This window comes from Alosa sapidissima, chromosome 15, assembly GCF_018492685.1.
Source record: "Alosa sapidissima isolate fAloSap1 chromosome 15, fAloSap1.pri, whole genome shotgun sequence".
NCBI lineage: Eukaryota > Metazoa > Chordata > Actinopteri > Clupeiformes > Clupeidae > Alosa > Alosa sapidissima.
Genome location: NC_055971.1, coordinates 28,718,080 through 28,738,079, shown reverse-complemented (window position 1 = coordinate 28,738,079; position 20,000 = coordinate 28,718,080). Strand labels below are relative to the sequence as shown.

Below are 20,000 nucleotides of genomic sequence, written 5' to 3'. Positions count from 1 at the left end.
TGCTGCTGTTGGAGTCTGTATGTGTGGATAGGAGAGGGCTAATGAGAGAGAGACACAGAGAGACAGTGGAGGAGAGAGAGAGAGAGAGAGAGAGGAGGCAATAACACTGATTGAGCTCCCCATCAAAGTCATATGGTTACATAACCAGGGGCTGTGAATGGCACCTGTGAGAGAGAGAGAGAAAGAGAGAGAGAAGAGAGAGAGAAGAGAGAGAGACAGAGAGAGAAAGAGAGATGGTGGTGACATGATCTGGCTCGCACAAGAAAGCAAATGGACTGAAACCTGCAAGAAGACGGTGATGAACAGTAAGAGAAAGATGGAGAGAGAGGGAGAGGGAATTAAAAGGAACATGGATGACAGGGAGATCATTCAAAGGCTCAGAGAGAGAGAGAGAGAGGGATGGAGAGAGAGAGAGATGAATTCTGCAACAGAGGCAGTGTCAGGGTAGAAAATGGAGACAAGTGGGGGAATAAAGAGAATGTAGGAGATGAAGAGATAAAACAATGAACCTAGAGAAGGAATTAGAACAAGAGGAAGAGGGGGTGGAGAGGGGGGGGGGGGCAGAAAGATCTAGGGAGAGAGAGATGGGGATAAAGAAAAAGAGAAAAATAAATGCTGGACAGACAGAGAAGAAGAGAGAGAGAGAGAGAGTGAAGAAAGGAAAGTGAAAGAGATAAACCAAACTACAGAGGAGTGGGAGAGCAGGAAGAAGGAGACAGACAGAGAGGGTGTATAAGAGATCATCAAGATCATTTCAAGGGGCGTGGATTTCATAACCGCTACGGTGCAGAAATCTGGACAAGCTTGCTAAAGGTGAGGTGATGGCGCTGGGACACCCACAGTCCATCTGACAACAATACACAGCGGGTGAAATGCATCTGAAGGCCTTCATAGTCTACATGAGTTGAAGGAAAGCTAACCCTAGCCTGGAAAAACTGGACACACAAAAAACAGGTGCACGTAATAGGGCTCTCATATCACAGCAGCTTTTCTGTGCAGGCTACCAGGGGTGACTTTTATTTATTTATTAGCAGGCCGTTTGACGGTTGAGAAGCTCGCCTGAAAAACGGGGGGGTTGAAAAGCTGAAAGAAGAGAAGGCAGGGAAGAGTATCCTTGATACACACGCACACACACACACACACACACACATGCACACACACACACACACACACACTCTCGCACGCACACACATACAAATACAAAAAGAAAAGCTGCATGCCTGTCAGAGCAGGGTGTTTTTTTTTTTTGTTCCAGAATGCCGTTCTGTCCTTCTCAGGTCAAATGATGGATTGAATAATTCTCAAGGGGGGGTCTTCTGTTGATAGCGTGCCAGGGGATCACTTGCCATTTGTTGACATTTAATAAGTAAAAAAAAAAAACCTTGCTGTTATATTATTTAATGAAACTTAGATTGGCTGCCCTGGGATTGTGATGTAGCGGAGTGGGAGAAACAAACAGACAGAGAGAGAGAGAGATAGAGAGAGAGAGAGAGAGAAATAGAGAGAGAAAGAGATACACGGAGCGACAGATAAACTATTTGAAGCAGACCTCCATTTAAACGTAGCATCACCATTCTTAGTTCTCAACCCTTGGGATCAAGCACGACTCAAGGACAGTGAGGAAACGCATTCTGTTTCACAGTCCTGCAGATCACGTCCAACAAACGTGGTCAAGTAGAGGGCAAAGTAAAATATACGGTTGCACTTTATTTGACAGTATCGACTGACATGACACTGTAATGAATGTGTCATAAACGTTTATGACATAACGCTTCTGTTATTAAGTGACATTCGGTTTTTGTCATAACAAGTTAAGGTTAGAATTAGGTTTAGGGTTAGGGTTAGAGTTAGAGTTAGGATTAGGTGTTAGGGTTAGGATTAGGGTTAGGATTCATGTGTCATGATGACAGTGCCATACTGTATGTTCATGACAGTGTCATGTCACTCTTATGCTGATACTGTCAAGTAAAGTGTTACCAAATATACTTCCAAACAATGTAGAATATTTACAGACTGTGCAAAATGTGAAATGTCGAAGATGCAGGTTGGACAGTGGAGCATGTTTTTCTCTTTTCCCTAAAACTAGTGAGCTAACTTGCCGACAACGGAGAGTCTTGTCTTACAACAAACAACAGAATCCCTGGCACTAATAAAAACCAGGCTAACACAGTAACCGTTTCATTAAAGTCAAATAGTGCCAATCACATTGTTATTTTAAGCAATCCAATGCAGGTTTTATGCCAATTTCACGTATCCCCCTGGACATGGTACATGTGGATTTGTTTACTATCCAGCAAAGCTAATCCCCGAAGACCAATGTCAACTGGGAAGGTAACATTACATGTAATATTGCACCACTGAGTGAATAAAGTCATTCACAATGGCCTGGGTTGGGGAAGAGTAAAGCTAACAGGCTGGTTCTCCTTAGACAGGTACAGTAGGCTACAGCAGGGAGGTGCATTTTTCTCCCTTTTACAATTTAGTTTATCATCAAAAGGACCCTGCAAATGTGCTCAGGACACAGCCTTATGCTTATTATATCCTGCGGTTTTTGTATTGATGCACGACAGTCTGTGTGTGTGTGTGTGTATCTGTGTGTTTTTATTTTTTTATTTTCCTGGGGGGGTATTACAAGTACCAGTACGTGGTTTAGTGACAAACCTACCCAGGTTAACTCAGAGTAAGTGGTAAACCTCCTACAACAAGAGTCCTATGGCATTGTTTTGTAAGGAGAATAAAGCCATACAGCTCTTCTATTACCACCACCACATCACCAGTAACATGAGGATTACCATGGCTACCACCACCACAACATCACCAGTAACATGAGGATTACCATGGCTACCACCACCACAACATCACCAGTAACATGAGGATTACCATGGCGATTGGGTCCCAGCACCGTGCACGGCCTGACAGACAGCACTGCGGGCCGGTGGGGGATGGCTGGAGCTCTGGAGCTCGCTGAGGGATGCAATCCATATCAGTGCAGGCCGATGGTGAACAATAGTGATGCTGAAAGCAGTGATGGCATGCAGGGAGAGGCTGGATCAGTGTGCGTCATTTAATAGATGACATGGATTTAAAGAGGAGGGCCCTACATTACGCTGGTTTGCGGAGTGATTTATTCATTTCATTAATGCTAGGATTATTTAATTTCTATAGTTTATGCGTGTATGTATTAATATAAATTGTATTGTTACTTAAGGTCCCCTTTGCAATGTAGCTTGAATGTTATTCCAAATTTTGTAAGTCGCTTTAGATAAAAGGGTCTGCTAAATTAATAAATTGTTAGGTTTTGAAATCAAATAATTGTATGTTTTTTATGTCTTATATCATAGCTAATATGTTGTATTATCTTACACCTGCCTATCACTGAAAAATAGACTTGGCTCTGAATTAGTATTCCTGAATTAATGGCTGCCTGCCATCCACATCTAAATTCTGTCTATGTGGGACTCTCTAGAGTGAAAGGACAGTGTGATAGACAACGTGACCATGATGGTCTCTGAAAATGTACTGTACTTGTGCACACAGAATGTAGATGTAAACCAAAGCAGAGCTGCCAAGAAAATGACAACAGGAATATTGTATTTGTGTAACATTCAATTCAGGAAAAACATTGTAAAAAATACATGAGAATATAATGAGAAAATATCATGACAAAAGAAGTAAATAAATTATAAGTGGAGAAGCCAATCTGTACTGCTATGGCTGAGAAGGAGAGAGAGAGAGGCTTCATAAATTAGAATAAATACAAATTTAGAAAGGTGTGTTGTGTGACATAATACAATGTAATAAAATATCAAACGATTCTGTTTACAACAGGGATTGGGCTACTGTACTCTTTTTCATATATTTCTTTAGTATTGGTGGGATTAAAGGGGATCACAAAATAGTTTGATGGGATCTTTTTCACAATAAGCTATATAGTAACATATCAGTGAGATGATCAATCTTTGCCTCCTGGTGCTAGCTCCAGTGCCATATCCCCATGTCAGCATTAGTGGTGTGGCATCATCATCATAAAATAAAAAAATAAACACACATTTACACGCACGCACACACACACACACACACACACACACACACACACACACACACACACACACACTCAAAGATCAAAGTTCACACTGTAGTGACGCTTCTTGGGGTCTTAATGCTCTTGTCGCCAAGGGAGATGAAGTAGATCGTATTATAGGGTGAGGGGACAACATCTGGCATCTGCAAAGATAAAAAAAGAGTTTAAAACAGATATTTATACATAAAACGGGTTAATGTAGATTAGGGGGAAGGGTTGTCAACATTGTTACTTCAGAGGAGTTCTTTATGGGTCCACAGTAGGTCTACAGGGAGAATTATGGGAGAATTACTGCTTGATGGTTGCAGGAGTTCAGTAAACATAACATCCCTACGGCCGTCACAGTGGCCTTTTGTCCTTTGACTCCTTGATCAGGATGCCAGCGCTTACGCTGCGTTCCAGACACAATTTTTAGCCCGTAAGTTACATCTTCATGTCACGACTCACGACTTAGTAGCATTCCAGGCAAAGTCATGACAAGTCACGACAAACCCTTCTGCGGCTGTTGTTCATGTGTGTGTGACGTCAACAACGGTAACTGGGAGTACAGCGATCAGTATGTTACGGGTTTGACTGCCATTCCAGGGCACTTTCACGGGTAGAAGGTTGTGAAAACACGGATTCCGGGTTGCCTGGAACGAGCCGTTATGTGTAGGCGTTTACTGGAGCAACACAAGAGTGCTCAGGAGTCAGGACTTAAAAGGCTTCCTCTACACAATCACAGAAGAAACCAACCCACTGGCCTACAGTATTAATTAAGAGACATAAAGAGACAACCCAAGGGTATTTACTGTAAACAATAACAATAAATTGTAAACAACGTGCAGGTACAGTTTCTAGGTTTCATTGTATTGACGCAATAAATTAATCTAATGCTTCTGTGTGCTCCAATGCATCCTATACATCTTAATTCTTTATCTTGGTTGTTCTTCCTTAACTGCACTTGCCATTCTTCAGGCGGGTAGCTTTTCTGTTTCTGCTGTTTTTGACAGCCAAAGCTCCGTACCACACGTCTAAAATAATTTATTTTGGAAACAGTGCATCCTCCCGAGGCTTCTCAGGCTTACGGAGAACCCGGCTGCTCAGTTCAGGAAGGACTCATCTGCACGTCTGGCACAGTGGCTCTCCGCTGCGCTCCCCACCATCACTCTGTGTGCACACGCGCTAATCCAGCGTTAGCACTGCAGCCCGAGAGAGGTCGGCTCGTCTGGCCAGAGAGTTGCCTCTGTGCTTTTGAAAAGGCCTTTTCATCAATAGTCATCCAGAGACCCCTAAAAAACACCCTTGTGGAGATCAATGGTCCAATCGATAGCCAGGTCTCGCAGCTTCTTCTGAGGGTGCTCCGTCTGAAAAGGCCAGTTTCTCATTACCAGAGTGGGTAGAGCCGCACATGTAGTCAGCTGGTCTCTGAGGTCTGGTATGGACTCTAATAACTCAAAACTCCCCTAGGACTGTTAGAACTGATTAGCTTAACTCTCTCTCTCCCTCCCTCTCTCTCTCTCTCTCTCTAGCTTCTTATTATCTCATTGTATAGCAATAAATGTACAATATTTTTTTGTAATCCCTCTGCTTCCAATGGACCACAACATCAAACAGAATAATAGACCCCTTACCTGCAGTCATTTTGGATAAATGCATTGTAAAAATTAAAAACTGCAAAATGAAATCTAATGTTATCAGTCAAGTAGTTCCACATTCTCTGTGCGACATCCAGCTGCACTGATGATCCAGAGTTAATGAATAAAGCAGTAAGAAATGTTATGCTAATGACAATGAGCCCTCACTGAAAAACACTTGAACCCAGTTACATAGAGATTAGCATTAGCTAAGAGGAAGGAGAGGGGAACGAGAGCTGCTCCTCTGTCCCGATCCGTAGCCTGAGCGTCTACTCACGTGGCAGATGACTCGGGAGATTCATTTTCCACAACGTCATTTCCCAAAACAGTTGCTGTGCACCGACCATCATAACTAAAATGCTGTTAAGAATTAGAGTGTCTCTATGCTATAATGATCGTTGGGGAACAACAAAGTGTTTGGGAAACTAAAAGTTGATCCAGAATTGGCCTAATGGGTCTTCAGATGCAACACGGCAACAGCACTGCGGCGCTCTGAAACCTATTAATTTCAGATATACTCAAGAGAGGCGTTACATTCCTAGTGCTCTACTGTAGGTAGGGGATTTCCCATATCGGCCAATCAACAACCAAGCCTATTTACCAACAAAAACAAAATCACCAACAAAGCAACCTTTGTGAGCAAAAAACATCACCAACAGAGCAGTGTCCAGTGGCTGGACCGCACAACATCGGTTTGTTGTGATGGCAACAACTATTCCGCACTGAACCCAGCGGCCAGCATAGTGCTAATCGATCTGTGTCTGAAAGGGCCTCAAGTCTGGTGGATCCATGCTGTGATACCAGGGCTGAAGCCTGGCCAAATCGTTGTGTCTGGATTGGCCTTCAACCATGCGGAGAGGCTAGGAGTGGTCAGATGTGGTGGCTACCTCCTCAGTGGTGTATGCCTCCTCGGTGCTGGCAGTGGTCCTCCGACTGTGCATGCTAACACTGGACTCGGTGTCAACAAAGCCTGTCGTGTCACATGAACAAACAAACAAACAAACAAATCAGCTGTTGCTCAGATATAGTGGTTGAGGCGGTTACAAACAGAGCATTTATATAACTGATGTGGTAAGTAAATGTTTACTCCATATCAGGTTATAGTGGAGCAGTGGGAAGTCATATGTATATACTATATAGAAGTATATAAGTAAGTATAAGTATAAGTATATATACTCTTTTGATCCCGTGAGGGAAATTTGGTCTCTGCATTTATCCCAATCCGTGAATTAGTGAAACACACTCAGCGCATAGTGAACACAGCTGGAAGGATTATTGGTGCTTCTCTCCCCTCCCTGAAGGACATTTACACCTCCCACCTCACCCGCAAGGCGACCACAATTGTGAGTGATGCAAGTCAACCCGCTCACAATTTGTTTGATCTACTGCCCTCTGGGAAGAGGTACAGAAGCCTGCGCTCCCGCACCACCAGACTCACCAACAGCTTCATACACCAGGCTGTTAGGATCCTGAACTCTCTCCCCCCTCTCCCCCCTCCACCCTCAGCTACATAACATCCTGGACTTTTAGACCCAAAATGGCTGCCTTGCACTACTCCACTTGCACTACTCCACTTGTTCACTTGCAACTTGTTGTTGTTGTCCTGTTGTCCTGAACACTTCTGAACACACTTCTGCTGCTCTTACATAACTTGCACCACTATGCCACTTGCATACTTAGGTCAAACAAAACTACCTCAGCCATTTATTGGCCTGACTTTTGCATTATATTGACTGTCTACTGTATGCACAATTGCACAATTTCTACCAAATTTTGCTGCTCTTATTTCTTCATTGTATGTGCCTTCTTATTTTTACTTTTTATATTGTTTACTTGAATGTTATGTTTGTCTGTGGACCTAATTGGTAAAATATGTCTTGTCTCCACCATGGGATAGTAGGAAATGCAATTTCGATCTCTTTGTATGTCTTGACATGTGAAGAAATTGACAATAAAGCAGACTTTGACTTTGATAGTAAAAAAAACACACAGTGAGATGAAGCACACACTAATCCCGGCGCAGTGAGCTGCCTGCAACAACAGCGGCGCTCGGGGGAGCAGTGAGGGATTAGGTGCCTTGCTCAAGGGCACTTCAGCCGTGCCTACTGGTCGGGGTTCGAACGGGCAATCCTCCGGTTACTAGTCCGAAGCGCTAACCAGTAGGCCACGGCTGCCCCTATATACAAAAAGATATGATATACAGTACCTAAGCAAAAATATACTGTATACACTAGAACAATGAAAGAGAAAACACTGTATACATATATAACAACAACAACAATGTACATATATCACACATATAGCCTCCAACACACAAGTCCCCCTGAATCTCCTAACTGGGGTAATTGGACCATATTGGAACTGACCCTCTTGCCCAGGTGCGGGGGAGCGGAGGCCACAAGGGGACTGGGCGATGCTGGGTAACGTTTCATTTCCCACCGAATTATACACTACGCTGCGCAGGGCGAGCAGGGAGACATTGCAGGGGGAAAAGATGGCATTTCAAGAGAGGCTGTGTCAGGGTCACCATCATTAAGCCAAACTGAGATTGGCCAGGAGAGCTTCTATAGTGGCAAACACAGCAATACTCCACAAAGTTCAGACCAAAAGTATTGACAAAATGGCACCAGGAACCCGTACAAAGCGGATTGATAATAAATTATGTTAAACAGAGCGAAAGTCTGGAGCTCACAGTCAAACGCATTTTTCGATTTACTTTGACCAGACTTTTCTGGCCTTTCTATTTCAACAGTGCATATCCTTATTTGACTTTGATAAAAGCTTTGCAGTTCTTTTGACCAGGGTGTGTTTCCAAACCTTTGGGCTGTGCTACAATGGCATCCTTGTGCACTAGAGAGACACATCACTTATTCTTTAAAGAACTCTTTTCTTCTCTCTCTGTTATGATGGTTGTAGTAGCTCCACCAGTGCCTTTTGGGAGACACGGCCCTTCTTCGTTCGAAGCCTTATCTGCTGTTATCATTTCATTTTGCCCATGCGGTTCCACTCACTTGAGCTGCATTCTGAAGAGTATCCAGCATTCACTCTGCCCTCTGTCTCCTCGGCAACAGAACTCTGCTGGCTCCGGTGTTGGTCTATCCTATACGAACCAGCAGAAAGAACAAGAGAGAGAACAAAAAAAAACAAGAAGCATGAGAAAATTAGAAAGGAGAGAAGAGTGCTTTCAAGTTAATTTCGTTTTTTTTTTTTTTTTTTTGGGAAGTACAACATGAGCGACATGAATTGGGTCACCAAGACAAAAAACCGGGCGCCTTCTGTGAATCCTACACTGTGCACACAGACCATTTGCAGCCTTCTTTTTCTCTCACAATGCCACGGAAACTGTCCCAGTTTGGTATTGTGCATTTAAAACTGCACATTAAGCCCCTGGCATCAGTAGTAGGCCTACTGTAGCCTCTTTACCATGCAAATGATATTCATGACATTCTGCAAATGTAATAAACATTTCATTCGTTTTTGTCAACTCAGCGCTCACAACGTCTAATCGTGTGTTTTAATTATCGCGAACAACACACGGGCTAATGTGTGGGGTCTCCATGATGGAGAGGCTCGTGCTCGGAGAGAGCGAGCCGCACGGAGAGAGACCATGTGTTCCTCTCAAGAGCAACATGGCTGCTGATCAATAGGACGAGCACAGTTTAATTTCCTCGCTAACGTGGTTCCTTTTCTCTTATTTCCCCAGATTGTTTCACAGATGGTTAGGCACAATCTCTGGAGAGCCAGTAATGGTGTGCAAAACTGATCAGGGTTTTAGCTGATTAAGACTGGTTGAAATCAAGAGCTTAGAGTGAGGATATCATAAGCTGTTACTGACACACTATTACTAAAGAATCAGATCTACATGGCTTAGCGTTTACTGCTGAAGGACTAGAAACAACAACAAAAAGGGTGTGTGTGTGTGTGTGTGTGTGTGCGCGTGCATTTGCTGGGGCAAGAGTGCTGTACTTTACATCTATGTATATACGATTATCTATGTAATAACACAAACAGTGCAGCTATTTCACCCCATTAGTTGTCTAGAGTGTAGTACAATCAAGCCCGAGCTGTCATCAAAGTAAAGTGGTTGACAATACAAAGGGCTACCAAGCTATAGCTGTGCAGAGTATATTATGGAGAATATCAGCCATTCCTTCGGGAGTTGTGGCTGTTTATTTCTGGACTGTGCAAGGCAAGGAGCGAGAGAGGAAAAATAAACAGACTTTATACATTTCACCACTGTCATTGAGCTTGCCATTGTTTATGAAGCAAAAATAGCTACAGCTTCCAAAAACGCTATGCAGAACTCTCTAATTGATTTAAAGCATGGACACTGTGTATTTTGTTTAGCTTAGGGAGAAGTGGGGGCTATGTTACAGTAACATGCTTCACATGTAGTGCTTCCTGTGTGTGTGTGTGTGTGGCATGTGGCATGTGGGGTCTTACCTCTCAGTCTCGGGAATAGAGGACTCTGAAAGACAGTGAAAAATGACTTTAATAAAAGGTGAAAACATACTCACACACGCACACACACACACACACACACACACACACACACACACACACACACACACACACACACACACACACACACACACACATACATACATACATGCAGAACACACTTGCACACTGAAGAAAGACACTTGAATGACTTGGCTAAATGGCAAATGTGACGGACTAACTGTGTGTGTGTGTGTGTGTGTGTGTGTGTGTGTGTGTGTGTGTGTGTTTGTGTGTGTGTGTGTTTGTGTAACATACTGCTGGAGCTGTGGAGAGAGAGGAACACACGCACACACACACACACACACACACACACACACACACACACACACAGAGGGCCCAGAGGGGTCCCATGGCGTGGAGCCAGAGAGTTGGCTCATATGAGGCGCTGAAGCTACAGCCTGAGGTCACGTCAACATGCTACAGCAAACCGCCAAGCAGGGGGCTAATGATTCTCAACAAAGAATATTGCAGCTAGAGAGAGGGGGAGGGAGAGGGGGAAAGAGGGAGAGAGGGAATGAGAGAGAGGAGAGAGAGGGAGAGAGGGAGAGAGAGAGGGAGAGAGAGAAGGAAAAAGGGAGAGAGGGAATGAGAGATGAGAGAAGGAGGGAGAGAGGGAGAGAGGGAATGAGAGAAGGAGGGAGAGAGGGAGAGAAGGAGGGAGAGAGGGAAACAAGAGGAAAAGGGAGAGGGAGGATGCTTGGAGTGAAGAGGAGAGAGGAAGCAAAAAATAAATGGAGAAAGGGATAGAGAGATATGAACAGAGAGAGAGAGAGAAACAGAGAAAGGGACAGAGAGTAGGAACAGAGAGAGATAAATAGAGAAAGGGATAGAGAGATAGGAACAGAGAGAGAGATGGAAAGACAGATATTCAGGCAGAGGGAAAGAAATATAAGAGGAGGGAGCAAGAGAGAGAAACGGAGAGAGCGAGAGAGAGAGAGAGAGAGAGAGAGAATGAGAGGAAAAGATAAATATGGCAGGGATGGAGGAGAAGGCTACTGTATAACAGTGGCCCCAGATGGAGAAGCCTGAGGGCCTTATGGAAAATGCCCTCCTCAGGGTGTGTGTGTGTGTGTGGGGGGGGGGGGGGTTGACACATCCCTCTGAACCCTCGCCGCCCAAAAGTCATTAACACGACCCCAAATAATCACCACTCTCTCCATAGTCCATCGGTCAGCGAATTAACATTAAACGAAACACTACCTACCTACATGTCCGTGGAGCTTTGCCATCGCATAACCTGCGCTCGCTTCTGGTTATATGACCAACAATTGGTGGGTCTGCAAGGACTGCTTTTTTTGGCATTTTAATTAAACAATTCCGGATGAAAAATTCATGCCATCTGTTTACAGAACATAGGCTACGTTTTATTCTGATCAACTGCTTACTCTAGAATCCTTGATCGGAATGGCCGTTCTTGCTTTACTTCTGCTGAGAAGATACAGCAGGCAATCCGAGAGCAGACTTTCAATCCAATTAAAATTCTAATCAGATCGGCAGTTTTATTCCGATACTGTATGTATCATTTTTATTCCGATTGAGCCATTTTTCCGATTCTAATCGGAATAAAACAGTACAAGTCAACCCGCCTATTGATGGCTTGACACAGGCAGATGAACAGGACAGACGGCAAACACAAGGCAGAGAGACGAATAGTGAGGGGAAAACACACCCCAATATACAGCACTAGGGAGGGGTGTTGGGGTGCACCTGTGTTAAACACACACCCCAATATACAGCACTAGGGAGGGGTGTTGGGGTGCACCTGTGTTAAACACGCCCCCCAATATACAGCACTAGGGAGGGGTGTTGGGGTGCACCTGTGTTAAACACACACTCTAATATACAGCACTAGGGAGGGGTGTTGGGGTGCACCTGTGTTAAACACACCCCAATATACAGCACTAGGGAGGGGTGTGTGTTGGGGTGCACCTGTGTTAAACACACACCCCAATATACAGCACTAGGGAGGGGTGTGTGTTGGGGTGCACCTGTGTTAAACACACACCCCAATATACAGCACTAGGGAGGGGTGTTGGGGTGCACCTGTGTTAAACACACACCCTAATGTACAGCACTAGGGAGGGGTGTGTGTTGGGGTGCACCTGTGTTAAACACACACCCCAATATACAGCACTAGAGAGGGGTGTGTGTGTGGGTGTTGCGGTGCACCTGTGTTAAAAACAGTCCTGAGCGCGGCCCTGGATTTGGCTGTTCCCTAATCTGTCACAGAGATTACAGGACTCTAATGTGCCACTGCAGGGCACTCTATGGTTATCGCGTGCAAACAGGCCCGCGCAGAGCCAAGAGTGGGGGCCCACGCAGGGCCAAGAGTGGGGGCCCACGCAGAGCCAAGAGTGGGGGCCCACGCAGAGCCCACGGATGCCTCCAAGATGGCTACCCCCACCACCACCACCACCCATCAGAACAGAAGCCTCTGAACAGCCTGTCTGAGACCCCATGTAGCCGTGGCTGAGTGTACGGCTGGTCCGGACTAGCCTGGATAATGCGGAAATAACCGGAAAGTGCCATAAAAAGAGAAGAAAGTAAAAGTTTTAATATCAGATCATAGTCTGAAACTCGCCTTTGGTGACCTACTTGAGGACGTTCTGAAATGGAACAGTGAGTGAGTGAGCAGAGCTCTCTATGTGATGAAAAGAGATTTCCATAAAGTCCTAAGTCCTAGCATGGTTACCACCAGACGCCCTCTCAGATCTCAACTGAAGAATGAGAATGGTCTGGGTACCCTCTATTCACTTCTGATGTCTAACTGTACGTACACACCGCCGCCGACTTGAGCTTCCAAAGATTCAGGAAGTCATTAATTTTCAATGGAAGCCGGCTTCTCTCAGCTGCCAGAAGCGGCAAATCCGTCGGCGTCGCGTTTTGGGCGTCTTGAGCGACTTGAGCGTCAAGCAGAAAGTTGAAAGTCAGTCAACTTTATGGTAATGAGCTATGACGCGGTTCAGCAACCAATGACCAGCAACCAATCGAATAGAATAACGTATTAAGATAGAACATGATCGAACGTAAAATGCTGTCACGTCAGAGCGGCCAAAGCGTCCAAAGCTTCCCTGTACTTTTTTGACAAGCGTCCTTGACAGGGCGACCAGAGTTTCTTTGGAAGCTCAAGTCGGCGGTGGTGTGTACGTACAGTACAGGGCAGTACAGTAAGGGGCATAACCAGCAGTGGAATTAAACTCAAATTGCTACATTGAACTCTTACTAAAACTTTTTAGAAGTACAACCAACACATTTTTCTTGTAAACCAAGATCTTAAAATGAATTGTTGCACTCAATTCCAAATAAATGACACGTCCATATAGTTTATCACTGACCACAGACTGACAGTGCAGCTATTGGTTGTGTTGAAAAGCACTGCTAACTTAACTCCTCTGTCTGTCATCATATAAAGCCCGCCCCATGCCGTATAAGCTATGATTGAATTGTTATGATTGGTTCTTATGTATGAGCTACACCAGGCACGTAACTGAAGTGGTCCGTTCGCGTAGCGTCTGCTGTAACAATTAGCTTCCACTGTAGTCAATGAAAGTAGCTACACCAGACATGATAGCGGCGCGTACATTCGAAAATGGATTTTACGCGTTGCGAACGGAGCGCTTCAGTTACGCGCCTGGTGTAGCTTATACTTTAGGTTTTGGGTGATGTGGAAAGACCTTCGATGGGAAGGTCTCCAGATAGATCTGCAGATGCTTACATGTTTGCCCAGGCCCACTCAGTCCAACACCGCTTTCCAAAATCAGATCAAAGTAAAACAAATGATGAACCAAAGCACGGAAACATATCTGAAGCCCTGGGACAACCAAACCAAATTGCAACCACAATTGGAATGCTACTTATCTCTAAAAACAGATTATGAATTGGCAGAGTATCTCTTCACTGTCAAAGATATAAAGCAGAGACAGATCCTTATCAAGTACAGACTAAGTGACCACAGCATTGCCATAAAGAAAGTCTGGTAAAAAAAAAAGCATGGCTTCCATAAGAGCAGCGGACTTGTGGTCACTGGACGACTGGTGAGGTTGAGACAGAGATGCACTTTCTCCCATACAGTCCAAAGTTTCAACAGATAAGAAACCTTTAACACGACAAAATACCACAGTTTAACTCCCTAAAAGATAAACCATCCAACCTATTAGGAGAAGGACTGACTGCTGTATTGGCTGCACAATGCGTAACATAACATGAGGGACAGTAAGACTGACCCCAAGCCACAATAACTGACTTAACTTAATACTTCTTTATGCTTTGACAACACTGTACTGTATGTTGTCATACTGACAAAGCAACATTACATTTGAATTAGAATTTTAGTGTAAAAAACTTTACAGGTACAATGTAAAAACATTAGGATACAGAGACATCAAAAGGCAAAGACATGCAGTTACTGTATTTTGTGCGCGTGATACATTATTAACTAGTCTACATTTCCTGACTGTATTAATGTTTCATTGGCACACCTTTGACACCACTTTGAAATGGCCACGCCAATGAGGCATATTTCAGTTTTGAGTTAAATGGACAAGAGAAAGAGATAGCTAGAATAAGAGAGAGAGAGAGAGAGAGAGAGAATGAAGGAGAGATAGAAAGACAGTGAGAGTACCCCACTTTGTCTTTGAACTGCTCAGGCCAATGAAGCGTATTTCAATCTTGAATGTGAAGACAAAGTGCACTGAGTGAATGAAAAAAGAGACAAAAAGAGAAAGAAAGAGAGAGAGAGAGAGAGAGGGTGAGAGAGAGAGAGAGAGTAAGAGAGAGAGAGAGTAAGAGAGAGAGTAAGAGAGAGAGAGAGAGAGAGAGTAATAAAGATAGAGTGGCCACTGCATGAGGGCGTGGCCTGGTGAAGGTGTCTCCCCTATCCCCTCCTCTCCTCTATCCTCCCTTCTCCTCTCCTCTCCTCCTCCCATCTCCTCTCCTCCTCCCATCTCCTCTATCCTCTCCTTCCCTCTTCTCTCCTTTACTTTCTTCTCTCCTCTCCTCTCCTTTCCTCTTCTCTCCTCTCCTCTATCCTCCTCTCCTCTCCCCTCCTCCCCTCCCCTATCCTCTCCTCTCTTCCTCTCCTCTATCCTCTCCTCTGTCCTCTCTTCTCCTCTCCTCTCCCCTCCTCTCCTCCCCTATCCTCTCCTCTCCTCTCTTCCCCTCCTGTCTCCTCATCTCCTCTCCTCTCCTTGGCACCTGCTCCTCTATGCGTCTGCACCCCATGACCTCCCACGAGCAGTAAAGTGAGGCACCTCTCTCTCTCACTCTCTCTCCACACACACACACACACACACACACACACACACACACACATGCACACACACACACACACACGCAGGCAGTTGGGCAGAACCGTGAGCAGCACTTTTCGAGTGAGTGCCCGTTTTCTGCTGACTGGGGGGCAGCAAGGCTTGCCCTTGCTGATGACTGTGTGTGTATGTGTGTGTGTGTGTGTGTGTGTGTGTGTGTGTGTGTGTGTAGTTCTGACTATTCACAGTGTGTGGCCATCACAAAACTTCTTCATTATACTTTAATCATCAGCAGCAACAGCTGAGTGTTTTAAAACCGAGAATGAGACAGAGAGAGAGAGAGAGAGAGAGAGAAAGACAGAGTATGACAGTGGAGTAGAGAGAGTCTCAGAGAGAGAAAAAGTATGAGAGAAAGATGAAGAGAGGTGGAGATAGAGAATGAGAGAATGAGAGACCCAGAGGGTGATACCTTTTCTTAAGCCTCTCCTCCAGAGGTAGAGCATTATGCAGATGGTTATGAGGATTACCAGAAGCATGGCCGCCACATAGGAGACTGCTGCTATCACCGCAGTGTCGTCCTTACCTTGAACTGCACATGGATAAAACCCACAGTAAGTGATAATACTTTAGCCTAATACTCAATGATGATTGGTAAACACAATACTGGTACCGCTGCTTATTTGTTCACTCAGTTCCAATTAAAGGAAGACAACAGCTTCAGGGGATGATGGCTTAAACACCTTGTATAAGTATAAGTATATATAAGTAAATATATATTCACACTTTTGATCCCATGAGTGAAATTCGGTCTCTGCATTTATCCCAATCCGTGAATTAGTGAAACACACTCAGCAAACAGTGAACACACAGTGAGCACACACTAACCCGGAGCAGTGAGCTGCCTGCTACAGCAGCGCTCAGGGAGCAGTGAGGGGTTACATGCCTTGCTCAAGGGCACTTCAGCCGTGCCTACTGGTCAGGGTTCAAACCGGCAACCCTCCGGTTACAAGTCCGAAGTGCTAACCAGTAGGCCACGGGTGATGTTGTGGTGTTGTGGTGTTGTGGTGTTGTGATGTTGTGGTGTTGTGATGTTGTGGTGTTGTGGTGTTGTGATGTTGTGGTGTTGTGATGTTGTGTGTGGACGAAGCTGACGTTCAGTGGCCTCAGAGCACAGAGACTTGTGAAATGTCTGCTGCTTAGATGAGCTCATAGAGAACAGCAGCATCCAGGCATCCATATACAAGACAGTGGATCGCCCTCTAGTGTATTCTTTTAGTAGTGCACAAACGGTGTAGCCAAGCGTCATCTCACAATTACCATTTAAAAAAATCTAAAACAAAAATCAGCCAAATTAGAGGGGGGGGGGGGGGTGATGACGATGCTGGTTGTATTAGACTATTAACTATATCTCAGCTATGGCCATGAGAAAAACAATCATGATAATAGTTAAAACGTGCCACGTGCCATCATCGTCTAAGGGTAGTGGCAGGGTAGACGGCTTTCACAGAAAATTGGGAGGACACAGACGCCATCTTGTTAGTGAGCAATCACATGTCACTGCTGAGAGGTGTTAGTGTGGTGGAGAAGGATGCTCTACCATCTGGGCTGCACTGGATGGCGGTGAAAAATTATACACCGTCACATGAGAATATTTTGTTGAAGTGACGAAACTGCGTGACGTGATCAAATACATTTTCATGTCTGAAAATAGGGCCGCACTGATAACACCGTCCAGACGGAACTGGACTGAGGCGTGCCCGGACTGAGGGGTCCAGGCATGACACACAGATGAGATGGATCACTGCTATTTGGCACGTGTTGGATTACATTGTGTAGTTCTGAAAAACATTTTTGTAAGGATGATGAAAGTCCATGTCCAGTTCACATTTGCTGAGCCTTGTGGGCCAGTGAGGGTTGAGGGGTCTCTAGGTTTCTGAGGAGTGTGGCTATAGGCCAGAGATACACACCCAAACATCTCTTTTAGATTCAAATTGTTTTTAAAAAAAGCTACACATTTGGTTGCAAAATCTTCTTCTCTCTGAGTGTCCTAACTAACACCCATCCCGAGGAGTTCTTACTGACACAGAGACTTGTGTGCTGGGGATGAGGCTTTGGCAGAGATGGGCGTTAAACCCATCTGCCCAGTGCTGGACTGTGTTGTGTAATTATTTATGCAAGTCTTGGAGAGATTGATGATGAACGTGCCTATTGTACAAACAAAAAAGGAATGTTGCCTCAAAACCACCGCACAAGCACACGTGTCTTACCAACAATGTAGCAGGATTGACACATTTCCCACTTGACCATCTAGTTTTGAGAATAATTGTGCCATATGGCTTGAGTTGTGTTGAATTCTATTTGATCATATGTTATTTTAAGTTGACGAAAATGGCATGAAATGGAAAAGCATTTCTCTGAGCCTCACTGACTTACCGACGCTGAGATACGTGCTCGCGCTGAGCGGGGCAGCCATGGCGGAGACCGACACCCGGCACTCGACGCTGCCTCTGCGTCGGGCCTCCAGGACCAGGGTGCTGGTGGCGTTGTAGAGGGCCCGGGTCCGGTCCAGCTCACTGCTGGTGTTGAAGGAGTCGCGGCCAAGAGGCTGACCGTCCAGGAACCACTCCACACTGGGCTCGGGGAACCAGCCGAGGGCCACGCACTGGAACTCCACCGTCTGACCACTGGGCACGGACACGTTCCCACCGGTGACCACAACACTGCCACTTTCTGGGTGGGTGGAAGAGGAAGGAGAGATGGAGGAGGAGGAAAGAAGGAGGAGGAGGAGGAAAGAGGGAAGAGGGAGAAAGAGAGAGAGAGAGAGGGAGATATTTAGGGTGTAGAGAAGAGAGAGAGCAAGGGAGAGAGAGAGAAGAAGGAGAAACTAAAAGATATAGAGAGAGAGGTGAAGTCATGGTAAAAATAGAGAGATTGAGAGAAAAGAGAGGGAGAGAGAGAGAGAGGAAGGGATCAGGGAGACAGAAAGAACAGCAAAGAGGGGCAATGGGAGAGAAACATTGAAGGAGGGAGAGGGAGGGAGGGAGGGAGGGATGGAGGAGGGGGATGGAGAAAGAGTGTAATTAATATCCACAGGCATTTCACTGCCTCTGACACTGCGCCAGGCGGGGGACTGCTGTGTTGCCCTCTGTCACCTCAGCTCTCCCTTTGCCTGCATGTGTGTTTATGCTGTGGACACTAAGCACCGTCTCCCAAGATCACACACACGAACACACATTCATACACGCACACACACATACACACACACACGCACACACACACCACACACACACGCACACACACAAACACACACCTTTTCATGTGGCCAGTGAAAGAAATGGTGATTGTTTTGACACGTGAAGATGGAAAACACCGGAAACTACTGCCTGTTCCCTCACAAAACTGGGCCCTACAGCTGGACTACCTTTGCTACCGTTCATTACCGTTCCCTTCAGTTGTCAGACCAATAGCCCTTAAGTTCTCAACCCGCTGGCTCTCTGTCTGCTCTTAGGTTATCAACTCTTTGGTTCTCGGCTCGATTCTCTGTCTTTTGATTCTCAGCTCTTTGGTTATCTACTTTTGAATCTCAGCCTTTTAGTTCTCAGCCCTTTGGTTCTCAGCCTTTTAGTTCTCAGCCCTTTAGTTCCCAGCCCTTTAGTTCCCAGCCATTTAGTTCTCAGCCTTTTAGTTCTCAGCCCTTTGGTTCTCTGCTCCTTTGGTTCTCAGTCCTTTAGTTCCCAGCCCTTTAGTTCTCAGCCCTTTAGTTCTCAGCCCTTTGGTTCTCTGCTCCTTTGGTTCTCAGCCCTTTAGTTCCCAGCCCTTTAGTTCTCAGCCCTTTAGTTCTCAGCCTTTTAGTTCTCAGCCCTTTAGTTCTCAGCCCTTTGGTTCTCTGCTCCTTTGGTTCTCAGCCCTTTAGTTCCCAGCCCTTTAGTTCTCAGCCCTTTAGTTCTCAGCCCTTTAGTTCTCAGCCTTTTAGTTCTCAGCCCTTTAGTTCCCAGCCCTTTAGTTCCCAGCCATTTAGTTCTCAGCCTTTTAGTTCTCAGCCCTTTGGTTCTCTGCTCCTTTGGTTCTCAGTCCTTTAGTTCCCAGCCCTTTAGTTCTCAGCCCTTTAGTTCTCAGCCCTTTGGTTCTCTGCTCCTTTGGTTCTCAGCCCTTTAGTTCCCAGCCCTTTAGTTCTCAGCCCTTTAGTTCTCAGCCTTTTAGTTCTCAGCCCTTTAGTTCTCAGCCCTTTGGTTCTCTGCTCCTTTGGTTCTCAGCCTTTTAGTTCTCAGCCCTTTAGTTCCCAGCCCTTTAGTTCCCAGCCATTTAGTTCTCAGCCTTTTAGTTCTCAGCCCTTTGGTTCTCTGCTCCTTTGGTTCTCAGTCCTTTAGTTCCCAGCCCTTTAGTTCTCAGCCCTTTAGTTCTCAGCCCTTTGGTTCTCTGCTCCTTTGGTTCTCAGCCCTTTAGTTCCCAGCCCTTTAGTTCTCAGCCCTTTAGTTCTCAGCCTTTTAGTTCTCAGCCCTTTAGTTCTCAGCCCTTTGGTTCTCTGCTCCTTTGGTTCTCAGCCCTTTAGTTCCC

The 20,000-nt window shown here is 45.4% G+C and overlaps 1 protein-coding gene across 2 annotated transcripts in view; it reads right to left on the bottom strand.

Annotated features, from left to right (window-relative positions):
• Nucleotides 1-3,602: 3,602 nt before the first annotated feature.
• Nucleotides 3,603-20,000, bottom strand: part of igsf5b (immunoglobulin superfamily, member 5b) — a 27,497-nt gene continuing 11,099 nt past the window's right edge. For both annotated transcript variants that reach the window (XM_042063371.1, XM_042063372.1), the window contains exons 4-9: nucleotides 17,880-18,176; nucleotides 15,916-16,035; nucleotides 10,141-10,165; nucleotides 8,709-8,797; nucleotides 6,585-6,667; nucleotides 3,603-4,224 (exon numbers count right to left, since the gene is read on the bottom strand). In XM_042063371.1, the coding sequence (XP_041919305.1) occupies nucleotides 4,129-4,224; nucleotides 6,585-6,667; nucleotides 8,709-8,797; nucleotides 10,141-10,165; nucleotides 15,916-16,035; nucleotides 17,880-18,176 (710 nt within the window). In that variant the 3' untranslated portion in view covers nucleotides 3,603-4,128. The remainder of the gene's footprint in view (nucleotides 4,225-6,584; nucleotides 6,668-8,708; nucleotides 8,798-10,140; nucleotides 10,166-15,915; nucleotides 16,036-17,879; nucleotides 18,177-20,000) is intronic.